The sequence below is a fragment of the Ovis canadensis genome, chromosome 24, assembly GCF_042477335.2.
Source record: "Ovis canadensis isolate MfBH-ARS-UI-01 breed Bighorn chromosome 24, ARS-UI_OviCan_v2, whole genome shotgun sequence".
Classification (NCBI taxonomy): domain Eukaryota; kingdom Metazoa; phylum Chordata; class Mammalia; order Artiodactyla; family Bovidae; genus Ovis; species Ovis canadensis.
In genome coordinates this window covers 43,180,287-43,202,614 of record NC_091268.1, presented here as the reverse complement: position 1 = coordinate 43,202,614, position 22,328 = coordinate 43,180,287, and the positions used below count along the sequence as shown (strand labels likewise).

General features: G+C 51.1%; 2 protein-coding genes and 1 pseudogene across 11 annotated transcripts in view; 2 read left to right on the top strand and 1 right to left on the bottom strand.

Moving 5' to 3' along the window:
• CRCP (CGRP receptor component) overlaps positions 1-9,038 on the bottom strand; it is a 41,951-nt gene extending 32,913 nt beyond the window's left edge. The window contains exons 1-4 of one of the 7 annotated variants that reach the window (XM_069570951.1): positions 6,828-6,958; positions 6,528-6,573; positions 2,474-2,626; positions 726-850 (exon numbers count right to left, since the gene is read on the bottom strand). In XM_069570951.1, the coding sequence (XP_069427052.1) occupies positions 726-742 (17 nt within the window). In that variant the 5' untranslated portion in view covers positions 743-850; positions 2,474-2,626; positions 6,528-6,573; positions 6,828-6,958. Of the gene's footprint in view, positions 1-725; positions 851-2,473; positions 2,627-6,480; positions 6,574-6,827 lie in introns of all 7 variants that reach the window. The other 6 variants (XM_069570955.1, XM_069570950.1, XM_069570952.1 and 3 more) reach the window with 6 other exon arrangements.
• LOC138429436 (large ribosomal subunit protein uL13m pseudogene) lies at positions 3,875-4,445 on the top strand (annotated as a pseudogene).
• ASL (argininosuccinate lyase) lies at positions 6,974-21,542 on the top strand. Of its 4 annotated transcripts, XM_069570948.1 has the most exons (19): positions 7,046-7,271; positions 7,977-8,086; positions 11,045-11,092; positions 12,272-12,810; positions 15,227-15,421; positions 15,753-15,836; positions 16,104-16,160; positions 16,268-16,365; positions 17,528-17,605; positions 17,718-17,795; positions 18,179-18,231; positions 18,588-18,650; positions 19,027-19,141; positions 19,283-19,367; positions 19,465-19,524; positions 19,767-19,850; positions 20,894-20,974; positions 21,123-21,229; positions 21,333-21,542. In XM_069570948.1, exons 4-19 carry the CDS (start codon positions 12,799-12,801, stop codon positions 21,502-21,504), a joined length of 1,422 nt encoding a protein of 473 aa, XP_069427049.1. In that variant the 5' UTR covers positions 7,046-7,271; positions 7,977-8,086; positions 11,045-11,092; positions 12,272-12,798; the 3' UTR covers positions 21,505-21,542. The 4 variants fall into 4 exon arrangements, with proteins under 4 accessions (XP_069427047.1, XP_069427046.1, XP_069427048.1 ...); XM_069570946.1 differs by lacking the exon at positions 7,977-8,086 and having other exon boundaries at positions 6,974-7,320; positions 11,041-11,092; XM_069570945.1 differs by lacking the exon at positions 7,977-8,086 and having other exon boundaries at positions 6,992-7,307; positions 11,041-11,092.
• Positions 21,543-22,328: the final 786 nt, after the last annotated feature.

Genomic DNA, 22,328 nt, shown 5'->3' with positions numbered 1-22,328 from the left:
CTGAATAAACAGAACAAAATGATCTATTGACAGACTTTCCTTAGAGGCACACACGCACAAAGAAGTCCAAGCCAACAGTGCCTAGTGAGTGTCACACAGTCAGCTCTTACGAACACAATGACACACGGAATTGCTCAAATTCTCCTGTGTTTAATCTATGTTACTGATTCAAGTCCTGTTCGGAGAAACTAAACTCTGCTCCAAGAAAACTGAGCAACCTTCAAAGTCAGTGAACAAGTTAAAGTGCAGCATGCACTTGGGAGCCAGCAAACAAATTATCCTCTTTCCAGCCCTGTTACTGACCTGCTGTAGGACCTCTTAGCTAATGTCTCTACACTTCAGTATTTCCAGTTGAAAGATGAAGAAAATTCTGACACTCTTTCAAAAAGATGATACAGAATAAAGTCCATTTTCCCTAACTCTATATCTTAACTTCAAGAATAAAAGGACGAAGACGAAGTCTTCCAGGCATATAAATAACCCAGAGGCATTAGACAAAGTCAGTCAAACAACAAATAGCTTATGTACACAAATACTTAATCTTGCTATGAATATTTGGTATCCTTTTATCTGACGTGATGGTGAAAACGTTTTCATTTTTAAACTCTCCCTTTCAACCCAATAAAGCTCAAATATGTCTTAACATTAAAAAAACTTCTAGTGTATATTATACGTATCATTCACATACACTAGGTAGTTAGGGGAAAAAAGTGGTAAAAACTCACGGGAGTCTTCCATCCATGCCTCCTCACTGTAGGTCCTGGCAGTGGTACAATACATTTGCCCTCTCAGAAACCCAGGGGTCTCCTGAAGATCCTGAGGACCACACTGTCAGAGATCACACCTCATGCTGGAGACAGGCAAGATCTGAAGTTAGGCTTCCAGAGCATCCCATTCCAGGGCCCTACCACTCCCAAACCACACACCTACTTCAGAAAACCACATTTTCCCAAAACTGCTAGCCACAAAATTCTTGATTGATCAATGACTTCTTGGAAGAAGTGGGCAGGTTACTACAGGAGAAAAAATTCTTGACTGAAATCATTTCACTTCGGAAAATCAGAAAACTGATATGCTAAGCAATCAAGAAACTAGCTCATTAATTTAATTTAACTTCTTAAACTAATGAAGTACTATTCATATTACTTCACTCAACAAGTACAGTTAGCCCTCTGTATCTGTGGATGTGAAACCCACAGATACAAAGCAAATACAGAAGGCCGACCATATTTGTCGAAGGCCTACTGTGTGCCAGGTGCAGTGCTAAGCGCTAGGTGAACACACACTGGTCCCTGCCTTCATGGTACCTACACTCTCACGAGGAAGACAAAGCACTAGACAAACAAACATCTATTATTGCAACTTGTAATTATTTAAGGGGAAAATAAACCAAGGTTCTATGAGAGACAAAAAGCAACACTGACTTCAGATTTACCAAAGAGGAGAAACACTGAAAAAGGATACTCAACCTGAGATGTCAAAGCGGTAAGAAAAGGACAGAACAGGAGGAAAAGTAAACCAGGACGAAGGAACAGCAGTGCAAAGGCCTGGAAGTAGTAAAGGGCTTGGAGGGTTACCCTAATTACTTGCCTACCAGTGGAAAGTGTGTGTGTTCAGGGGAGGGTACATGACTCACGCTGGTGAATACATGAGGTTAAACAGGGTCTTGTGGTCCTACTAAGAAACGCAGATATCCTCTAAGCACAACAGAAAAGCAAGGAAGGATTTTTACACAGAGAGTGATTTGATCTAATATTTTAATTCACTTTGGCTGCTGTGTGGAAACAGAATGGAGGGGGCAGGGCAAGCGTGAAAACCAAAAGCTATTGTTTAATTCGAACCAGAGAAGACTGACAACAAAATTAGCAGCGGGGACAGTGAAAAGTTATTGCATTCAAAATTCATTCTGAAGTTGGAGGTGACAGGGGTGGCTGATGGACTGGATTTAGTGGTGAGGAAACAGGGCTCGATTTCTGGTCAAGGCAAGTGTATGGCTAAGAGAGAAGGGCTAGAAATACATTCTAGGGAATCATTTTCATATAGATGGGTAAAATAACCAGGGGAGAGAGTATGGAGAGTAAGGGTCCCAGGACTGAGCCCTAAAATGCTTCAACATTTAGAAGCCAAGCAAGGAAGAGGGTTCCAGGAAAGAAGACAGAGAAGTAGTCCTTGAGGCAGGAGGCAATCCAGAAGAGCATGCCATAAAGCCAGGAGTTTCTGTATCAATTACTGCTAAGGGATGGAGAGAAAGCTGAGGTCAGAATATCAACTTCTGGCTTTGACAAGATAGGTAAATCTACATAAGACCTATTTCTGTAGACCAGTGAGAATGAAAACTCAAAGAATGATGGCAAGAAATAAAGAGTAAATGGCACTTCAAGAAGTTTTCTGGTGACAGGAAGCAGAAAAGGAGCCACAGGTAGATAGGATGTGGGGACGGACAAGGGATTTTTTTCTACTCAGCAATTTTTACCTTCATTCACATGCATGCTGCTCCTGCTGCTGCTGCTGCTGCTAAGTCGCTTCAGTCGTGTCCGACTCTGTGCGACCCTATAGACGGCAGCCCACCAGGCTCCCCCGTCCCTGGGATTCACCAGGCAAGAACACTGGAGTGGGTTGCCATTTCCTTCTCCAATGCATGAAAGTGAAAAGTGAAAGTGAAGTGGCTCAGTCGTGTCCCACTCTTAGCGACCCCATGAACTGCAGCCCACCAGGCTCGTCCATACATGGGATGTTCCAGGCAAGAGTACTGGAGTGGGGTGCCATTGCCTTCTCTGATTCATATGCATACCAAGTGTTAATTTGGAAAACTCAGCAGTGGCCATAGGACTGGAAATGGTCAGTTTTCATTCCAATCCCAAAGAAGGGCTATGCCAAAGAATGTTCAAACTACTGCACAATTACACTCACTTTACATGCTAGCAAAGTAATGCTCAATATTCTCCAAGCTAGGCTTCATCGGTACATGAACCCAGAACTCCCAGATGTTCAAGCTGGATTTAGAAAAGATCAAATTGCCAACATCTGCTGATCATAGGAAAAGCAAGAGAATTAAAAAAAAAAAAATCTACTTCTGCTTCACTGACTATGCTAAAGCCTTTGTGTGGATCATAAACTGTGGAAAATTCTTTAAGAGATGGAATACCAGACCACCTTACCTGCCTCCTGAGAAACCTGTATGCAGGTCAAGAAGCAATCATTAGAACTGGACATGGAACAACAGACTGGTGCCAAACAGGGGAATGAGTCCATTGAGGCTGTATATTGTCACCCTGTTTATTTAACATATATGCAGAGTACATCCTGCGAAATGCCAGACTGGATGAAGCACAAGCTGGAAACAAGATTGCTGGGAGAAACATCAATAAACTCAGATATGCAGACACAACCTTTATGGCAGAAAGCGAATAAGAACTGAAGCGCCTCTTTATGAAGCTGAAAGAGGAGAGTGAAAAAGCTAACTTAAAACTCAACATTCAAAAAACTAAGATCATGGCATCTGGTCCCACCACTCCATGGCCATTTTTATGGCTCTTGATACAGGTGAGTCTTCAAAATAACTGAATCAAGTTATATTATCATCAGTAGTGTATGAGAATTACCGCCCCTGTCCCCGGGTCTGGCCATACTTTTAGTATTTTTAAAAATGTGTATGTGTGAAATGAAGTCTCAGTGTCACTCACTCATAAATTACTCCAGGTCACCATCCAGCCCTTTTCACCTGTCCATGTCTGCCTTGGCCTCCCAACTGAGTCACAGCGAGGGGACCAGGACTGCCTTCATCCATTGGCAGAGTTTAATAAGACAAGGGATCTTTTTTTAAGACAGATAAATCAAAACAGGTTTGGGTAGAAGCGCAGAGCTGCCCCTCGGGAGCATGGTGAGTCTGTCCAGGGTGCTGCAGCAATGGGCCACTTTTGCCCGAGTTTGGTATCTCCTAGATGGGAAGATGCAGCCTCCTGGTAGGCTTGCTGCCCTGGCATCAGTTAGACTTCAAGGATTGCATAAGCCTGTGTACCATCAACTGAGTGACTGTGGGGATCATGCTGTCATCATGAACACAAGGCACACTGCCTTTTCTGGAAACAAGTGGGAGCACAAAGTGTACTCCTCACATACTGGCTACCTAGGTAGATTTAAGCAAGTAACAGCTGCTCAGCTTCACCGGAAGGATCCAGTAGCAATTGTAAAACTAGCTATTTATGGCATGCTGCCAGAAAACCTTCACAGAAGAACTCTGATGCAGAGGTTGCACCTTTTCCTAGATGAAGATATACCAGAAGAGAAGAGCTTCCTCAACCACAAAAAGTGCCCAGAAGTCTAGATGAGTACACACAAGAAGAAATAGAGGCTTTTCCAAGAGTTTGGCCTCCACCTGAGGATTATTGGCTGTAGGAGGAAGAAAATTTCAGAAAATAACGGTGTGGTGCTTGAAACTCCTTCCTCAGGGCTGCTGCTGCTGCTAAGTCACTGCAGTCATGTCCGACTCTGCGACCCCACAGACGGCAGCCTACCAGGCTCTGCCGTCCCTGGGATTCTCCAGGCAAGAACCCTGAAGTGGGTTGCCATTTCCTTCTCCAATGCATGAAAGTGAAAAGCGAAAGTGAAGTCGCTCAGTCGTGTCCAACTCTTAGCGACCCCATGGCCTGCAACCCATCAGGCTCCTCCGTCCATGGGATTTTCCAGGCAAGAGTACTGGAGTGGGGTGCCATTGCCTTCTCGCAGGATGAAGCAATAGCTGCCTTCTGACAGGAGTCCTGCTCTGGGGGCTGAAAGCTTGTGGGGAAAGCTCCGGAAGATACATTCCTTCATTAGGAAATTGCAGTAAAATGTTATTTTATAGAATTGTTTTATTGTATAGTGTGATTTGAATCTTGGAAATAATAAGAATAAAACTGCCCCTTAAAAAAAAAACAACAAAAAACAGGTTTGTGTGCTGACAGGAAATGCTTGGTGAAGAGGGAAAAACTGATAATGGGTTGGACTAGAGTAATCTGGTCCCATCACTTCATGGGAAATAGATGGGGAAACAGTGGAAACAGTGTCCGACTTTATTTTTTGGGCTCCAAAATCACTGCAGATAGTGACTGCAGCCATGAAATTAAAAGACACTTACTCCTTGGAAGAAAAGTTATGACCAACCTAGATAGCATATTCAAAAGCAGGGACATTACTTTGCCGACTAAGATCCATCTAGTCAAGGCTATGGTTTTTCCAGTGGTCATGTATGGATGTGAGAGTTGGACTGTGAAGAAGGCTGAGCGCCGAAGAACTGATGCTTTTAAACTGTGGTGTTGGAGAAGACTCTTAAGAGTCCCTTGGACCGCAAGGAGATCCAACCAGTCCATTCTGAAGGAGATCAGCCCTGGGATTTCTTTGGAAGGAATGATGCTAAAGCTGAAACTCCAGTACTTTGGCCACCTCATGCGAAGAGTTGACTCACTGGAAAAGACTTTAAGGCTGGGAGGGATTGGGGGCAGGAGGAGAAGGGGACGACAGAGGATGAGATGGCTGGATGGCATCACTGACTCGATGGACGTGAATCTGAGTGAACTCCGGGAGTTGGTGATGGACAGGGAGGCCTGGTGTGCTGCGATTCGTGGGGTCGGAAAGAGTCGGACACGACTGAGCAACTGAACTGAGCTGAACTGAGAGTAATATACGTGCATGTTTTTTCAAGTTTCATATTAAATCCCATTACTGGATTGCAAAATCAATTTAGTGGGTTAACATTCTATTTTAATAAAAGAGAAGAGAGTATCAGAGTGTATGGTATTGTCTTACAAAGCCTTCACTTACATATACCCACTGCGCCTTTTTTTAAGCCTGAAAAACACTAGTACATGTAGACATTAAACATAAGGAACAAAAACATAAAGGAAAATATAAGTATTAATCAGTGCCAAAGAAAACACAATATGGGGATGTCTATAAGTTAACACAAAGGAAATCAACCCTGAATATTCACTGGAAGGACTGATGCTGAAGCTGAGGCTCCAATACTTCGGCCACCTGATGTGAAGAGCCGACTCTTTCTAAAAAATCTGGATACTGAAAAAGACTGAAGGCAGGAGAAGGGGACGACAGAGGACGAAGTGGTAGGACAGCATCACCGACTCAATGGACCTGAGTTTGAGCAAACGCCAGGAGATGGTGATGGGCAGGGAAACCTGGCGTGCTGCAGTCCATGGCGCTGCAAAGAGTCGGATACGACTGAGCGACTAAACAACAAAATAAACTGTCAACCATGGAAAAATTCATTACACAATAGCCTCAAAAACTTCCATTTGCACGCGGAACAATGAGCAGACACGGAAAAGGCTACGTGGAGTTAAAATTGTTAGAATGGCTTTTACCCTCGACACACACACACACACAGGGCTAAACACACAAACTTCCCAACAAACTCGGAGAGTACTTCTGACTAAGGCCTCCCCAGGAGCCCACGGCCCCTAAACAAAGCTCCACCCCTGGATTTACCCATCTTTCCTCCTGGTACCCTCCAGGCGGGACCCAGGGCTTTATACCTCAGTCCCGGTTCCAACACTGAGCCTGGCTCCCGACGGTGACCCCCTGCAACAAGAGTGAGTGGATGAGGGAGGGAACAGGCACTTAAAGGCAGCTGGGCCAACTGGCACGCGGCCTCGCGACCTGGGCACACGGTGGCAGTGGGCGCGAAGGTCAGCGGGCCAGGGCGGGAGACCCTTCCTCCCGGCGCGCCGCGACGAGAGGTCGCCCCAGGCCCACGTCTCCCGGCTCCCAGGGCCGAGACGTCCCGAGCTGTGAGCGTCGGCCCAAAGCCGGCTACACGCCCGCGAACCACTTACACTTCCATATCGCCTCCGCCTCCTCTCGGGTCACCAGCACACGCTGAGCTCCAGGCCAGCAAGCTGCGGCTCCCGGCGCCACGCCGAACGCCCTGGAGCCGGCTCCGCGCGCCGCGATGCACGCCGGGATCGCCGCGATGCACGCCGGGAGCCTGGAGGACCCCGCGGGGCCGCGAGCTGGGCGGGCCCCTCTGGCCGTTTGAACCCGTATGCTCTTCGCCTGGCTCGGAATCAGAATGTTAAGCATTTGCGAGAACATTAAGCTCACGTTTTCATTGTCCAGGTTGTATAGAAGTAGTATTAACTTACTTTAGTAAGTTTCCAAATATATAATCGGATTAGCAACTATTTGCGGCGTTAAAGACCCCTCGGATAGTAGCGATGGCGAGGGGCAAGGCGGCCCGGGGCTGCTGGAAACGCTCTATTTCAGGACCTGGGTGCTGGGTACGCGGTGTGTTCAGTTCCGTTTCTGAAAATCCAGTGAGTTGCATGCGTAGGTGCACTTTTCTGCATGTGTGTTATACTTGAATAAAACGTTCTAAAAGGTGGGGGCGGGGGGGGGGGACCAAAAACTTCAGCCTCCTTCCATTTCCCTTTCATCGGAGTTACTTAGCAGGGAAGTGTAAAGAACCTTAACGAGAAGCACAGTCTCCGACCTTTCGGCCTTTCTAGGAATTTGCCCAAAGGGAATTATCAGACACTTGAAGAAAGATCGATGTGTAATGATACTGTTGCTGAGATAGAGCATAAATGCTCAGCAATGAGGAATTGATCAATCTTGTTTCACCCATACAGTATAATATATGTAACAGGAGAAATCATGTAGCATAATTTATATGCTGGGGAAATGCTCAAGATAGGATTTTTAAAAGATGGAAAATGATGTGGTATGACTAGTAATTTAAGGAAAAATAAGCATGGGGGGAAAATATCTAAGAGTATTGGCGCTAGAACCACCTAATCTACTAAGTTTTGTGTTACTAAAAAAAGACATCAACAGAACTGTCAGTGTCTATTATCTTCTGGATTTTTGGTATGTTTGAAATACTCCTTTAAGACTGGAAGGAAATATGCCAAAAATGAGAATGACAGGTGTCTTTTTTTTTTAAGATGCTATCTTTTAAAATTTTTATTTATTGATTCATTCAGCTTCTCTGGGTGTTTGCTGCGACATGTGGGATCTAGTTTCCAAACTAAGGCTGGAACAAGAGCCCTCTGTACCAGGAACATGGAGTTTTAGCCACTGGACCACCAGGGAAGTTTGCAGTTGGTGTCTTTAGACAATGAGTCAATTGCTAATTTTTTCCCACTTTTTTTTTATAGCTATAGCAGTTATCATTTACTAAACATTCTCTTTGCAAGGTTCTTGATAAGTGCTTTACTATTCCATGATTTTAACAGTTAACAGTGCAGGCTTTCCAGGCATCCTGTGATTCTGTTTACCTCCATCCCTTTCTTAGAGGCCATTCAACTTCGGGTGTTTACTTAAGTTCTCCTAACCTTAATTCCCTAACATGTAAATCATGGATCTGTTAGATATCTAAAGTGCCTAGCACATACTAAGTGCTCAACAAATAATAATTACTGTGACAGCACAGTCATGACACTCTATTAGGTAGTTTGTTATCCAAATTTTACTACTGAGGAAACTGAGCCAAGCTTGGAGAGATGATAATTTACCCAGAGTCACTCATCTAGGCCTGTAGGGATTTAAACCCAGGCAAATCTGAACAAAGACATAACGTGTATTAAATTGTTAATAGTGATTAATGACTGGATAAATGCAACATGCAGTATTAATACAATGGAATACTATTTAGCAATAAAAAGGAAAGGAGTACTTATACACTATCAGCATGGATGACCCTCAAATATGTGCTAAGTGAAAGAAGCCAGACACAAAAGACAACACATTATCTGATTCCATTTATATGATATGTCCAAGAATGGCAAAAAAAAAAAAAAAAAACCTTTAGAGAGGAAGTGGATTAGCAGCTGCTGTTTAGGGTTGGGAGGGGGTAGAGGTGGTGATGGGAAGCTGATGGGTACTGAGTTTCTTTGGAGAGATACAGAAATGTCCTAAAATTAGATTGTGGTAATGGTTGCACATTCCTGTGAATTTACTAAAAAACCAATGAAGTGTACACTTTAAATAGGTGAATTATAAGATATTTGGATTATATATCAATAAAGTTGTTAAAATGGTTTTTACCGGTATTTGCCTGTGACACCTACATTGGAAGGGAAGTGAGGGGAATTTTTAACATTTAACTTTACACATTTGCAATTTTTAAAATGTTTTTCAATAAACATGTTATTTTATTTTTTTACATGTTATTTTAAAACTATAAAATAGAAAAAAAAATATTTTTGGCCAAGCCACATGGCTTGCGGAATCTTAGCTCCTTGACTAAAGATTGAACCCAGGGCCACAACAGTGAAAGCACCAAGTCCTAACCACTGGACCACCTGGGAACTTCCTAGAAAAGTATTTTTAAAACAATTAATTTACTTTAAAAATCAACAAGTAAATAAAATACCAACCCAAACCCAGATGGCCTAATTCATATGGAGATTCCCCGTTGTGTTATTCACTCAACAAACATGTACTGATGGCCTACTGGGTGGTGATGATACATATATGAATAATACGTACCTTCGGACATCAATAACTACAATCCCCTGTGTTTAGAGGCTATGGAACAGAGGAGGGGATGACTAATGAGGCGGAGAGGCGTCCCAAAGCCAGGGGTGTTTGAACTGGGGGCAGGGAAGAACACACACACACAAGGCCAAGGCTTCAAGGATGGCCTGCCACAGAAGAGGTTAGTGCCTCTGAGGGCCCCATGATAAGATGGCTAAACTTGTTTCTCTGACAGATGCTCCCCTAAGACTTTGCGGGCCATATGCAGCCACCCAATCTATCCCATGGGGACAGCCAAGTAGTCAGGAGAGAGGCCCAACCCCAAGGCAAGGCTGCCCACGGGGAGCCTGCATGAGAAGGTAACCCAGGCCACATAGCTGAAATTCCTGCCTGGCCTGTCCCCACTCAGAGCCTCCCTGCAACTTTCCTAACTTGAGGCTGCCTGTGGAGTCTCTGTTGTTCCCCCCCAGAGCACATTATCCTAGAAAATAGGTCTTTGTTTTTCCTTAACAGCTAACTTTTTAGGGAGAGGTATTAAGTACTGGATATACAAAGAGCTAGAACATGAGCAAAGCTTCATGTATGTCCTCCAAGGAGAAATATCCTGTTGAACATTAAAGCATTCAGGTTTAGCACTCAGAAGAAAATCACAGAGCTTTTGAAGGTTTAAGTAGAAATTGAAGCCTTTAGAGTGAAGTCACCCAGGGAGAGTCTAGAATACTAAGATTTGCTTGATGCTTACAAGCTTCCAGAGAGCTGATCTGAGCCTTTCACAATTGTACACTCATTGAATCCTCACTAAATCTCCTTCAGGATATGTACAAGGCATGGTGTTAGGATGGTCTCATTCACTTCTCTCAGGAGTTCTCAGAATTAAGCACTATGATCAGCCCGAGTCACAGGACAGTGAAGCTCACAGAGTGGTCAGGAAGTGTCCAAGCCAGGGTTCTCACTCTTATCTGGTCACCTCCAACCTCACCTGTCTCCTGCCACCATTAGGGATTTCTCCCTGTTCTACACTAAATTCTTCCTAGACCCTTCTGCTGAACCAATGTGGACATTTCAGGGGAGAGAGACCAGACAAAGTTTTCAGTCTCCCAAGGAAGGTAAATTCCATACAGCACTCAGCTCTCAGCTGAAAATGGGTATGATTCATTGTCTGAACAGTCCTGGACCGCCAAGATGGCAAAGAAAATGAACACAGATTTGCCTGGGGTCAAGGCTCCCCAGATGGATGTTCTTGCTGCCTGAATGGAACACTGGCTTTGTGGTCATACTCCTGAAGGTCATTCTCAGCTCTGCTACTTCCTAGATGGGTGTTTTGGGACTCCCAGCCTCAGTATTTTCATCAGCAGAATGGGAATAATTATAGCATTGACCACAGAGGGTGGTTGTGAGGATCTAAGTACATAATCGCTATATAATATGTTCAGCATAGATAGAGCCTGGCACACAATTAGAAGTCAAGAAGTATTAGCTATCATTGTCATTTTGTTTGTTGTTTTATTTATATACTGAAAATGCCTCAGGCTATCTCCAAATTTCTTCCTTAACCTTTTCTTCCCTCAGGCAGGAGCCACAGAGCTTTGGATTTCTGAAGATGCTCAGGAGATGTGATGATGTAAGAATGTTTATTTTCCCTCCCGGTCTCCCTCTTTTCCTGGGATCATACAGGAGCTGAGAGCTAGGCATCTGGTTCAGTGGGGAGTCTTTCCAACACTGGCTCCAATATTGATGGATGAAAGGGAGTAGCAAGATGAAAGGGAGGGAACGGTTTTCCAGGCATAGGGAAGAGCATTTAGGAAACCTTGCAACAGCTTTATGCATTCTAGGAACTCCAAGTAATCCCACACCTGAGTGAGAGCTAAAAATCTTCAACCCACGAGGTATTCCAGCTATTGGTCCAAACCTTCTCAGTTGACTTTCAAGGCCATTTACAAACTTGCCCCAACCTACTTCCCACTTCTCCTCCCCACCGCCATCCTCAAGCCCCTGACCCTTTGTTGCTGCTGCTAAGTCATTTCAGTCATGTCCGACTCTGTGCGACCCCATAGACGACAGCCCACCAGGCTCCTCCCGTCCCTGGGATTCTCCAGGCAAGAACATTTGAGTGGAGTGGGGACCCTTTGTTATAGCCACTCTAATGGTTTCCTGTTCTCCAAACAGGTCTTTCACTTTCTGGCCTCTGGCCTCCCGAACTTTGCCCAGGCTGCCCATCCCCTAAAGGGAATGTTCTAACCCCTCCCCTTTTCGCTGAGCTAAGGACTCAATGAACAGGAATTTGAGCAAACTCCGGGAGACAGTGGAGGCAGAGGAGTGCTGCAGTCTGGAGTGTTGCAGTCCATGCGGTCCCAAAGAGTCGGACTTCGCGACTGAACAACAAACTCTCATCTTCCCAGACCCAACTCAGGGGACATCTCTTTCCCCCAGAATGTAGAACTTCCAAAGCAGAAGTTCGAGACCCCCTAATCCCTAGAACCCAGGCTATCATTTCTGCTGAATAATTAGTCATGTCAAGGAAATCTTTCCTGAATACTCGAAGATAAACGCCCCACTCTGCGCTGTCCTCTGTGCCCCGCTGCACACCTTGTCCATGCTTTGTTATGAACTTCTTGAGGCAAGCATCATTTCTTTTTTCTTCAGTGTCTAATAAACTGTACCGACCACATACGAGGTGCCGAGTACTAGTTTGTTGAATGAATGAAGAATTGGGCGTGGCTTTTAACCTTCCTTGTCCTGTGAGCCCGCCAGGCACGGCTCAGAGTCTTTACCTCTACCCCTATCCCCGGTCTCCCTCCAGGGCCCGGAACAGTCTGCAGCCTTTGAGCATTGTCGCCCAGGCACTACCCTCCCAGTCCCTTACCCTTTGACTGGGGCCGCTCAGCCCAAATCCGCTCCGGAGACGGCTCCGCCCACAACCAGGATTGGAGCGAGGAGGCAACGCCCACCTGGAGGGGCCGCCTGGGATTGGTGCGTCCGCCGATGGGAGGCGGGGACAGCGCCGAGCCGCTGTTGACGATTTCCCAGCCAGAAAAGCCCAGCCCAGTGGCTGGGCAAGAGACTCGCAGCGCGGCCAGGCGGCGTAAGTGTGCGGCGGCCGGACTGGCAGGACTGGAGGGAGCGGAGGACGCAGACGACCCGGGAGAGCGCTCTGGGCGCTGCCCACGTCCGCCTCCTCCCCCGACTGCCCTCCGCCAGGTGCGGTGCCCCAACCCGGTGCCGGACCCGCACGGGGGACCCCACCCGGTGACCTAGGAGGTCGTCAGTCCCGCCTTGTTTTTTACACCCGGAGGACCTAGGCTCCCGGAGGACAAGGAACCGCCCAACATGGCATCGGAGGTGAGAGGGACCTCGGGGACGCCCGTCCTCCAAGCCTCCAAATGGGGACGAGGGGCGCCCTGGGAGCCAGCCGGGACGTGACCTGCGCCTGCCACGCTGGGGTACTGTCCTCTTTGGCTCCAGGCAATGGGTATCCCCTGGCGCACCTGCCAGAGCCCGGAAGAGAATTTTGTCCCTTTTTCCCTGTGTCCCTACCACCATCTGCTCTCGCGCGTCCCTCACCCCTCCCCAGCCTGTGTGGCAAACCCACCAACCCGCACTGCTGGGGAAAGCGGCTCTGACCTCACTTGACCTGACAGCGCTCTCGGCCTGGCGGGGGAAAGGTGCCTCCCACTCACTCAGCCTCCCCACCTGTTAATTCCTTTCTTCCCTCCCACTCACCCCCTACCCCCACCCCACCCCTCCCCTGCCTTAGCAGTTGTCCCTGCGCAGCCGAGTCCACAGGACTCTTGTGTTTGTTAAGAGCCAGGAGGCAGGGAATCGTGCCCTGTGGCTCTAGGACCTGGTGGCTTCCTGTCCCACTGGCCCCTCCCCCTCAGAGCCAGAGGACTCCTGGGTTCTCTCCCTGACCGAGTGGCAGGAGTCTGAGGCACAAATCCCTTTTCTTGGGCCTCGATTTACCTGGCTGATGGGGAGAATATTAGCTGTCTGCCTCCTCTGTGAGGTACCGGATGGTGAGGTCATTGCTTTGAAACTTTCAGGTAAAAGGGGCTGTTTGCTTGATACTGAGAAGGGAACCCTGGGCCTGGGAAGCGCAAGGTGTGGGTTCCAGACCCCTCTGGCACCCATTAGCTGGCAAGTCACTTCCTCTGTGGGCCTCAGTTTGTTTACTGAATAAATGGGTTAAGACTGTCCGCTCTGCTAGCTTCTGGGTCGTGGTAGAGGGCCTGTGGCAGGGCCTGGGCTTTGCAGCCAAACAGACTTGGTTTCTGAAGCAGTCACTCAACCTCCCTGAGCATATTTCCTCATTTTTAAAATAGGGGTAACCTCACAGAGGGTATAACGGCATCAAAGCAATAGTAGGTGTTAATAAATTGTGGCTAATGACATTAAGAAGGATAACACTGGTATTTCCTGTGTGTGTTCTAAATTGACTATTGCTGGGAATTCCCTGGCAGTCCAGTGGTTAGGACTCTTGGCTTTCACTGCTGAGGGCTAGGGTTCAATCCCTGGTTGAGGGAACTAAGATCCCACTACCTGCATGCATGGCAACATTAAAAATAATAATAATAGCTCTTGCTCTTTCATCTCAGCCAATCAATGTCCCCCTCCCCTAACCCCTCACCCCTCACATCCTTCTGGCCCAGTTGTACCCTGGTTCATAGCAGTGCCCTCTCCTGCCACCTCACCCCCCCCCCCTTGGTGTACAGGTGGTGGCATCTCACTCTGACATCCCCTTGGAGTCCTTTTAAGCCTGCCAGCGGCATAGGAGCTTGGACCCAAGCTCCACTGCAGAATGGGCTGCCTTCAGGAGACCAGGGCTCTGGGCGACCTCTGCTTGCCCCAGGCTGTCCTGTGGGTTGGCACTAATTGGTTTGGCTGCAGCCCCAGTTGTTAAATAGCTGTTATTACTAACAATTCATGAAGGGAGTCCAGGGGCCTGCTGGGGGAGGGGATGCCAGGTGACGCCTTGCTGAAGGGCAGCCTGGCTCTGCAACTGTCTGGCTGGCCGAGGCCCTCGGGCCCCAGTGGTCAGGACCAGGGCCCCACATGGTGCTTTGCTGGAGATCAGGCTTGGCGGGGCAGCATGAGGGCGAGGGGCGGGTCCAGCTCACAGGGAGGGCAGAGACTGCATCTGCAGGGCAGAGTCCTCTGGCAGCTGAGGTTGCTGGGCACTGAAGTGTCAGCTCCCAGCCTGGGGTGGTGGTGGAGGGCCCAGGGGGACATGCAGAAAACAGGAGTGGAGCTAAGGCACACCCTGACCCCTGGTAGTCCTCAGCCCCTCCCTCAGTAATATCTAGAATTTACTGAGTACCAGCTACTGTGCTGTGTATGCTATGTAGCTTAATCTAATTAAATACTCACAACAACCCCACCAGATAAATACTATTATTATTCCTATTGTGTAGAGGGGCAACCGTGAGATTAGAGAGGTTATATAAAGGCCTATGGTTAGGTGGCTAACAGAAGTCTGGGACATTGCAGGGGGACAGAGGAGAACTTATGTCCTCAGTGTCCCATGATGGGAAAGAACCCTAACTTCAGTGTCCAGTCAGGTTCCCACATTCACTCTCTGACCGACTCTGGGCAAGCTCCTGACCCTCTCTGAGCCTCAGTTTCCTTATCTGTCCAGTGAGAATAACCCTGCCTACTGGCTCCCACTGCCATCAGACTGGGTAACTCTCCTGAGGGCTCTTTGTGGGAGGCGTTATTCTCAAAGAGGGAGAAGATTAATCGCTTCTGCCCTTCTGGCCAGAGCGGGAAGCTATGGGGTGGCCGGTTTGTCGGCACAGTGGACCCCATCATGGAAAAGTTCAACTCGTCCATCACGTACGACCGGCACCTCTGGGAGGCGGACGTGCAGGGCAGCAAAGCCTACAGCCGGGGCCTGGAGAAGGCGGGGCTCCTCACCAAAGCCGAGATGGACCAGATACTCCATGGCCTGGACAAGGTACTCTCCATATCCCCAGGCCCACCCCAGAGCACGCCCCTTGCCCCTTGCCACAGATACAGGCTTTCACCAAATCCCCAAGTACAGGCTGCAGCAACATCCCGAGATGACAGGCTTGGGATCTCCCCTTGTAGTGATCAGATGCTTAGAGAGGTACCCTTCAACCATGTGCAGCGCTGACCATCTCTCTTCATCCCTCAATGTCCTTGTGGTCCTGTGGCTCCTGAGAAAGGTGCTCTGGACCTGAGATGCTCGCAAGGGCGGAGTGCTGCCAGGACTCAGCTGCCAATGCCCGCCCTCCTGACCCCCTGTGTTGCTGCCATCTCTGCAGGTAGCTGAGGAGTGGGCTCAGGAGACCTTCAAACTAAACCCCAATGATGAGGACATCCATACGGCCAACGAGCGGCGTCTGAAGGTGCAACACCCACTGCTTCATCCCCTACCCCTCCCCTCTCTACCTTGCCCAGGGCCACTTGAGCATAAGCACCACCATTCTGTTCACTTCATCACTGGGACCTCAGAGCAGGAGGCATCAGCAGAGATGGCAGAGATTGGGCAGATCCAAGGAACCCCAGGGCAGGGAGGGAGGGTCACAGGCCAGGGAGGAAGTGCAGCTGCCTGGGCTGACCCCACTGGGCTGTGAGCAGGCAGACCCCAACTGCATGCCTCCCTCCACCCCCAGGAGCTCATTGGTGAAACCGCGGGGAAGCTGCACACGGGACGAAGTCGGAACGACCAGGTGCCGCCACCTCCCTGCCCCCCCACCGGGGGCCTTCCTAACCTTGGGGGGGGTGAGGGAGCAGAGTTAGGGCTGAGTCCCTGAGTGCCAGTTCCTCTTCCCCCCAGGTGGTCACTGACCTCAGGCTGTGGATGCGGCAGAATTGCTCCACGCTCTCAGCCCTCCTCTGCGAACTCATCAGAACCATGGTGGATCGGGCAGAGGCGTGAGTCCCAGGGTCACCAGGTGGCAGAGAGGGCCAGGAGGACAGCCAAGGTCTCTGCTCCCCTGAGACAGGCAGCCTGAATGCCAGACCTAAGTGGCAAGGTGAAGAGGACAGGGGGGTCAGGCTCTGGGGTACTGGGAGCCCCAGAACTCCTGGACCAAGTGAGGCAGAGTAGCCAGCAGCAGGCCATTTCTTTCAGCATCGCCTACCCACAGCCGGCCCAGCTCGACACGCAGGGGAGCTCACCCTTTGTGGATTCACAGGCTGGAGGCTAAGGCACCAGGCAGGTGCCCTGAAGCCTGAGGAAGGGGCTGACTTGCTGGGGCTGCCAGAGTGTCCCTTCTCAGCTGCCTGCATCTCAGCTTCCCTGTCCCTGCCCAGCACCGCAGGCAAAGGAGAGAGCTGAGGGCTGCCTCCCACTGACCTCACCCCAAAGCTCTGTGACATGACTGCTGAGAAGAGTCTACTTGTGTCAGAGACAGGGTTGAGCGTTCCTTGCCCTAACTCCCTGTAACCCCGGTTTCACTGACTTCACAACTAGGGGAAAACAAGGGCCCAGAAATGTCATCCTGTGGGAGACAGGTATTGGGAGAATAGGGAGTGACTGCTAATGAGTAAGGGTTTCTCTTTTGGGGTGATGGTACACTTTAAATGGGTGATTGGTATATTAATTATATCTCAATAAAGTTTGTTAATATTAACAAACCAGAACTATCACCCACAGCATCTCTGCTACTGTGCAGCCTACATTAAAGTGCTCCCAGCTTTTCTGGACTCCTCCAGGGCTCCTCTCATGCTCATAAACTCAGCCTTTCCATGCCAATGGTACTGGCCGTGCACCTTCCTCCCTGCCCTGGCCCCTGCCCAGATCTTCTGTGAAGGTGCAGAGGCGGGAGCTGAAGGTGTGATCTACCTCTGGTCCTACACTCACCCCCTGGAGGCCCCACAGCCATGGCCCAGCACACTGGCTGCTTCCGAACCTTCGCTGACACCATGTGTGTCTTCAGGAGGTCACTTGGTCCCTCAAACAGGCAGATCCTTGGCGAGCCTGCCCTGCTGTTCCCAAGACGGGCCCAGGCCTGCAGGGTCCCAAGTGTGACAAGCAGGCCTCATCTGAATCTTGAGAGCCCCTCACACACCCTGTCCTTTCTCTTCCCCGCAGGGAACGTGATGTCCTCTTCCCGGGGTACACACACCTGCAAAGGGCTCAGCCGATCCGCTGGAGCCACTGGATCCTGAGGTCAGAGGGGTCATGGTGGAGACCAGCGATGGAGGATGTAATGAGGGGGTGTGGCAGAGGGGAGGGGCCAGGCCAGGCTGCCCTGACCCTCTGGCCTCCTGGCCTTCCACAGCCATGCCGTGGCTCTGACCAGAGACTCTGAAAGGCTGCTGGAGGTGCAGAAGCGGATCAATGTCCTGCCCCTGGGGAGGTGAGCAGGGCCCAGTGCTCAGAGGGTGGGGCGGGGTTCCTGCCGCCCAGTTAGCATGGTCCTAGGGGTTCAGCAAAAGAGGAGGAGCCAGGAAGGACAGAGGGGGACAGGAAGCCAGGCGATCAGCCTCCCTGTCCAGGGTGGGAAGGGGACCATACATGGGCCCTCAGTTCTAAGGTGAGAATGAGTATGTCACAGCAAAGCCAGGGCTCTCTGAAGAGGCAGCCAGCTGTGTTTCCCCAGCTGTGGGGAGAGGTGTCTGGCTCCCAAGCTGACCAGGCTCTGGGCCTGGCAACCAGCACGCAGCATGCATGTGCATGTGTGTACGGCCAGGCCCTGCCTGTGGGAGCCCTGGTCACTCAGAACCCCACCCCGCTCTGCAGCGGGGCCATCGCAGGCAACCCCCTGGGTGTGGACCGGGAACTGCTCCGAGCAGGTGAGGCACCCTGCCCCTCCTTTCCTGGGAGACCACCCTCAATACCTGCCAAGTCCCACAGACACACACCTAGAGAGGGCAGGGGTCCGGGTGAAACTCTGGTTTGTTTCTGTGGACACGAGGCTAGAGTGGCCTGGGGAGGCCATGTTAGGGGTGGGTGGAGCCGGGGAGACTCAGAACTCCCGCCTCCCTCCTGGGACCTGTACAAGAGACCTCCCCAACTCGTGCCCTTGCCTACTCTGCCTCCCTGGGGGGTCCAGAGGGAGGTGGCTGGGCAATCTGGTTCGAGGAAGGGAGAAGGCCCCTCCCAGCCCTCCAGCCCAGCCCTATTGCCTTCCCTTTCCCGCCTCACTCAGAACTGGACTTTGGGGCCATCACTCTCAACAGCATGGATGCCACCAGTGAGCGAGACTTTGTGGGTGAGTCCTGGGAGCCAAGTAGGAGATGCGGGTTTGATCCCTGGGTCGGGAAGACCCCCTGGAGGAGGAAATGGCAATCCACACCAGGATTCTTGCCTGGGAAATCCCATGGACAGAGGAGCCCTTTGGGCTGCAGTCCATGGGGTCGCAAAAGAGTCGGACACGACTTAGCAGCTAAACAATAACAACCTGGGAGCCAGCCCGCCTGTCCTCCAGGGCCAGTCCCCTGCAGTGTGTGCTGCCTCTGTCCCCCCACCCTGGCTCCTCTCCAGCTTCCTGCCACCCCCGTATGGCCCACCTGGAGCCTCTCCAGGCTGGGTGAGCAGCGAGACAGGCCTGGTGAGCAGACAGCTTGCTCTCTCTTTTCTCCCACAAGCCGAGTTCCTGTTCTGGGCTTCGCTGTGCATGACCCACCTCAGCAGAATGGCTGAGGATCTCATCCTCTATGGCACCAAGGAGTTCAGCTTTGTGCAGCTCTCAGATGCCTACAGGTAAGACTGCGCCCGCCCTTGCCCAGATCTGCAGCCCCCGGAAGGGCTTGATCCCTCCCCACCCTCGCCCTGGGCAGAGCTGCCCAGCAGACCAGCCAAGTGGTGCGGGAGCCCCTTCAGCCCCAACATCTGTGTCTCCAGCACTGGAAGCAGCCTGATGCCCCAGAAGAAAAACCCAGACAGTCTGGAGCTGATCCGGAGCAAGGCGGGGCGAGTTTTTGGACGGGTGAGCCAGACAGGGACGGGGGTACGGCCTCAGGGCTGACCCGAGGGTCCAGAGGGAACATTCCGGACAGGCTCTGAAGTCCTCCCTTTCCCCGCAGTGTGCTGGGCTCTTGATGACACTCAAGGGACTTCCGAGCACCTACAACAAGGACTTACAGGTTCGGGACCCGCCTCTTCTACCTCACACACCAGTTCTTGGGGTCCTGGCTCATCCGGGCAGGGGGCCCACAGAATTGCCACCTCCCATCGTGTACACCCAGCCCTTGACCACACTGAGAGCTCTCTCCTCTCCCTCAGTGTGGGGTGTATGAGGTGCTGTGTGTTCCCAGTGGGAGGCAGAGGGGGTGCCTCTGTGGGGACCCAGCTCCTAGGGCCTTACTTCCTGCCATGTGTCTCCCAGGAGGACAAGGAAGCCGTGTTTGAAGTGTCCGACACCATGAGCGCCGTCCTCCAAGTGGCCACTGGTGTCATCTCTACCCTGCAGGCAAGACACACCTCTCCTCCCAGAGGCTCTTAAACTTGGGGGTGGTGTGCCAGGAGGGTGATCTTGAGAGGAGGCAGGGGTGGGTGGGTCCGGAAGACCTGGGGCAGAAGGAGGGGGTATGTGCTTGGTTCTGCCCTGGGAACAGTGAAGAGACACAGTTAAGCTGCTGCAGGAGAATGGAAGTGGGTTAGATCCAAGGAGCCCCCTCAACTGGCCCAACCAGATTTCTTTTTTAACCACTTACTATGGGAGAATTCAATGTACAACAGTGGAGAGGATGTATGATGACCCCTGGGCTTTCCCAATGGTACAGTGGTAAAAGAATCTGCCTACCAATCCAGGAGACCTGGCTTCGATTCCTGGGTTGGGAAGATCCCCTGGAGGAGGAAATGGCAACCTGCTCCAGTAATCTTGCCTGGGAAATCCCATGGACAGAGGAGCCTGGCGGGCTACAGTCCATGGGGTCGCAAAGAGTCAGACTCGACTGATCACCCACACATGCATACATAATGAACCCCTACATGGTAACAGCATTCAGCTTAAACAACGATCAGCTCACAGGCCATTCTCCATTCAACTGTCTTTACCCACTACCCCGCCCACCATTGTTTTTAAGCAAATCCCCCGAATGTAATTTCATTTCTAAATATAGTTCAGGGTACATCTCTAAAGTAGTGGTTCTCTAAGTGTGGTCCCGGGAACAGCAGTATCAGCATCACCTGAGAACTTGACAGACCTGCAATCCTAGGCCCCTCTGCAGACCCACTGAATCACAGGCTCTGGAATAGGCCACACAATCTATAGTCTAATCAATCCTGCAGGTGATTCTGATGCATTCTAAAGATCAGGAGGCAACCCTGGTAACACAGCTAACACTTATCAATAGTTAGGAAATGGTGGCTCAAGCAGAGAGCAGGACAAGGTGGGTGAGAGGGGGTCTGCCCAAGGCACAGAACATCCTGACTGAGCAGGGTGGGCCTGGGGCGGGCAGCTCCAGGACCCAGGGCCCCAGATTCACTGCCAGCCTGGCCTGCTGTCCCCAGATTCACCGTGAGAACATGGGACGGGCTCTGAGTCCTGACATGCTGGCCACTGACCTCGCCTACTACCTGGTCCGAAAAGGGGTGAGTGTGGGGCAGCCAGGGTGGAGGGGCCAGGGGACAGGGATGTTCCCCAGGCCAGGGTTGGGGGGCCATGGGGACGCCAACACCCCAACAGAACAAAGGGTGGAGAAAGCTGCGTCAGCACCGCCCTCCTCCCTGGCTCTCCCAGATGCCATTCCGCCAGGCCCACGAGGCCTCTGGGAAAGCCGTGTTCATGGCCGAGACCAAGGGGGTCGCCCTCAATCAGCTGTCACTGCAGGAGCTGCAGACCATCAGGTGCGTCCCCCTTCCTGTCCTCCCCCAATCTGGGAGGCAAGCCCGGGCCCTCTGAGACTGGGCTGGCCGAGAGGTCCTGGCCCACCTCCGCCTTCCCCCCCAGCCCCCTGTTCTCCGGCGACGTGAGCCACGTGTGGGACTACGGACACAGCGTGGAGCAGTACCAGGCCCTGGGCGGCACCGCGCGCTCCAGCGTCGACTGGCAGATCGGCCAGCTGCGAGCTCTCCTCCGGGCACAGCAGGCCGAGAGCCCTCCCCACCCCTCTCCCAAATAAAGCAGGCCCTGGAGGAGGCCGTGTGTGTTTCCTGCCCAGCCTGTCTGCCTCAGTGGTGGGCTCTGGCGGGTGGGGTTCTGTTGAGCGGGCAGTAGAGGTCTTCAGGGAGGTGGGAGAACCGGGTGACCCAAGCGGGTCTCACCTGCACCTCCTCCGCCCTCATCACCGACCCACACCGGCCACACCTCGTCACTGACTCCGCGCAGGCCCCGCCCCCGCCCCCGGCGGGCCTCACAGTGATTTCCAGTCTTGGGTGTCTAGGCAGCACTGGCCTCCTTGGATCCCTGGTGGGACCTGATGGGCTTGGCTCACCCAGCCCTCGTCCAGCCCGCTTCCTTCTGGGGCCCTCGCTAGGCTCCCCTATTCCCATTCTCTGGGTTAACCCAACCCTTCCCTGGACCATCCGGCAGCACTGCAGGGTGCCCTGTACCTTCTTAAAGGGAATGCTGTATCTGGTAGCAAAGTTGGTCACCCGGATAGTGAGTGATGCCTGGCACTAGGTGAGCTCCACGCATGGGTAAAGACGACGCTTTCTCCACCCTGGAGAGTAATGTACAAATTCGCAAGCACTGACCTTGAGGTGAGGCCCACAGACAGGTGGTGCCAGAGGGGTCTGCCCATGCTGTGGTCAAGGGAAAGGATGGTCACGTTGAGGCTGCAAAGAGCCTGAGGTGAGATCTGGCACGTGGTCAGAGTTCAGTAACAGCGGGTCCCGCAGCCAGCAGAGATGCAGAGACCTCCTCTTCTATTAATACACAAATCTCACCAAAATCCTGATAATAAAACATAAATTTCAGGCATTTTTTAACAAGAAAGATAAGGTA

Coding starts and splice junctions, on each gene's coding strand:
- ASL (XM_069570946.1), top strand. Junction 19,851..20,893: donor GTGTCATCTCTACCCTGCAG/GCAAGACACACC, acceptor TGCTGTCCCCAG/ATTCACCGTGAGAACATGGG. Junction 20,975..21,122: donor ACTACCTGGTCCGAAAAGGG/GTGAGTGTGGGG, acceptor TGGCTCTCCCAG/ATGCCATTCCGCCAGGCCCA.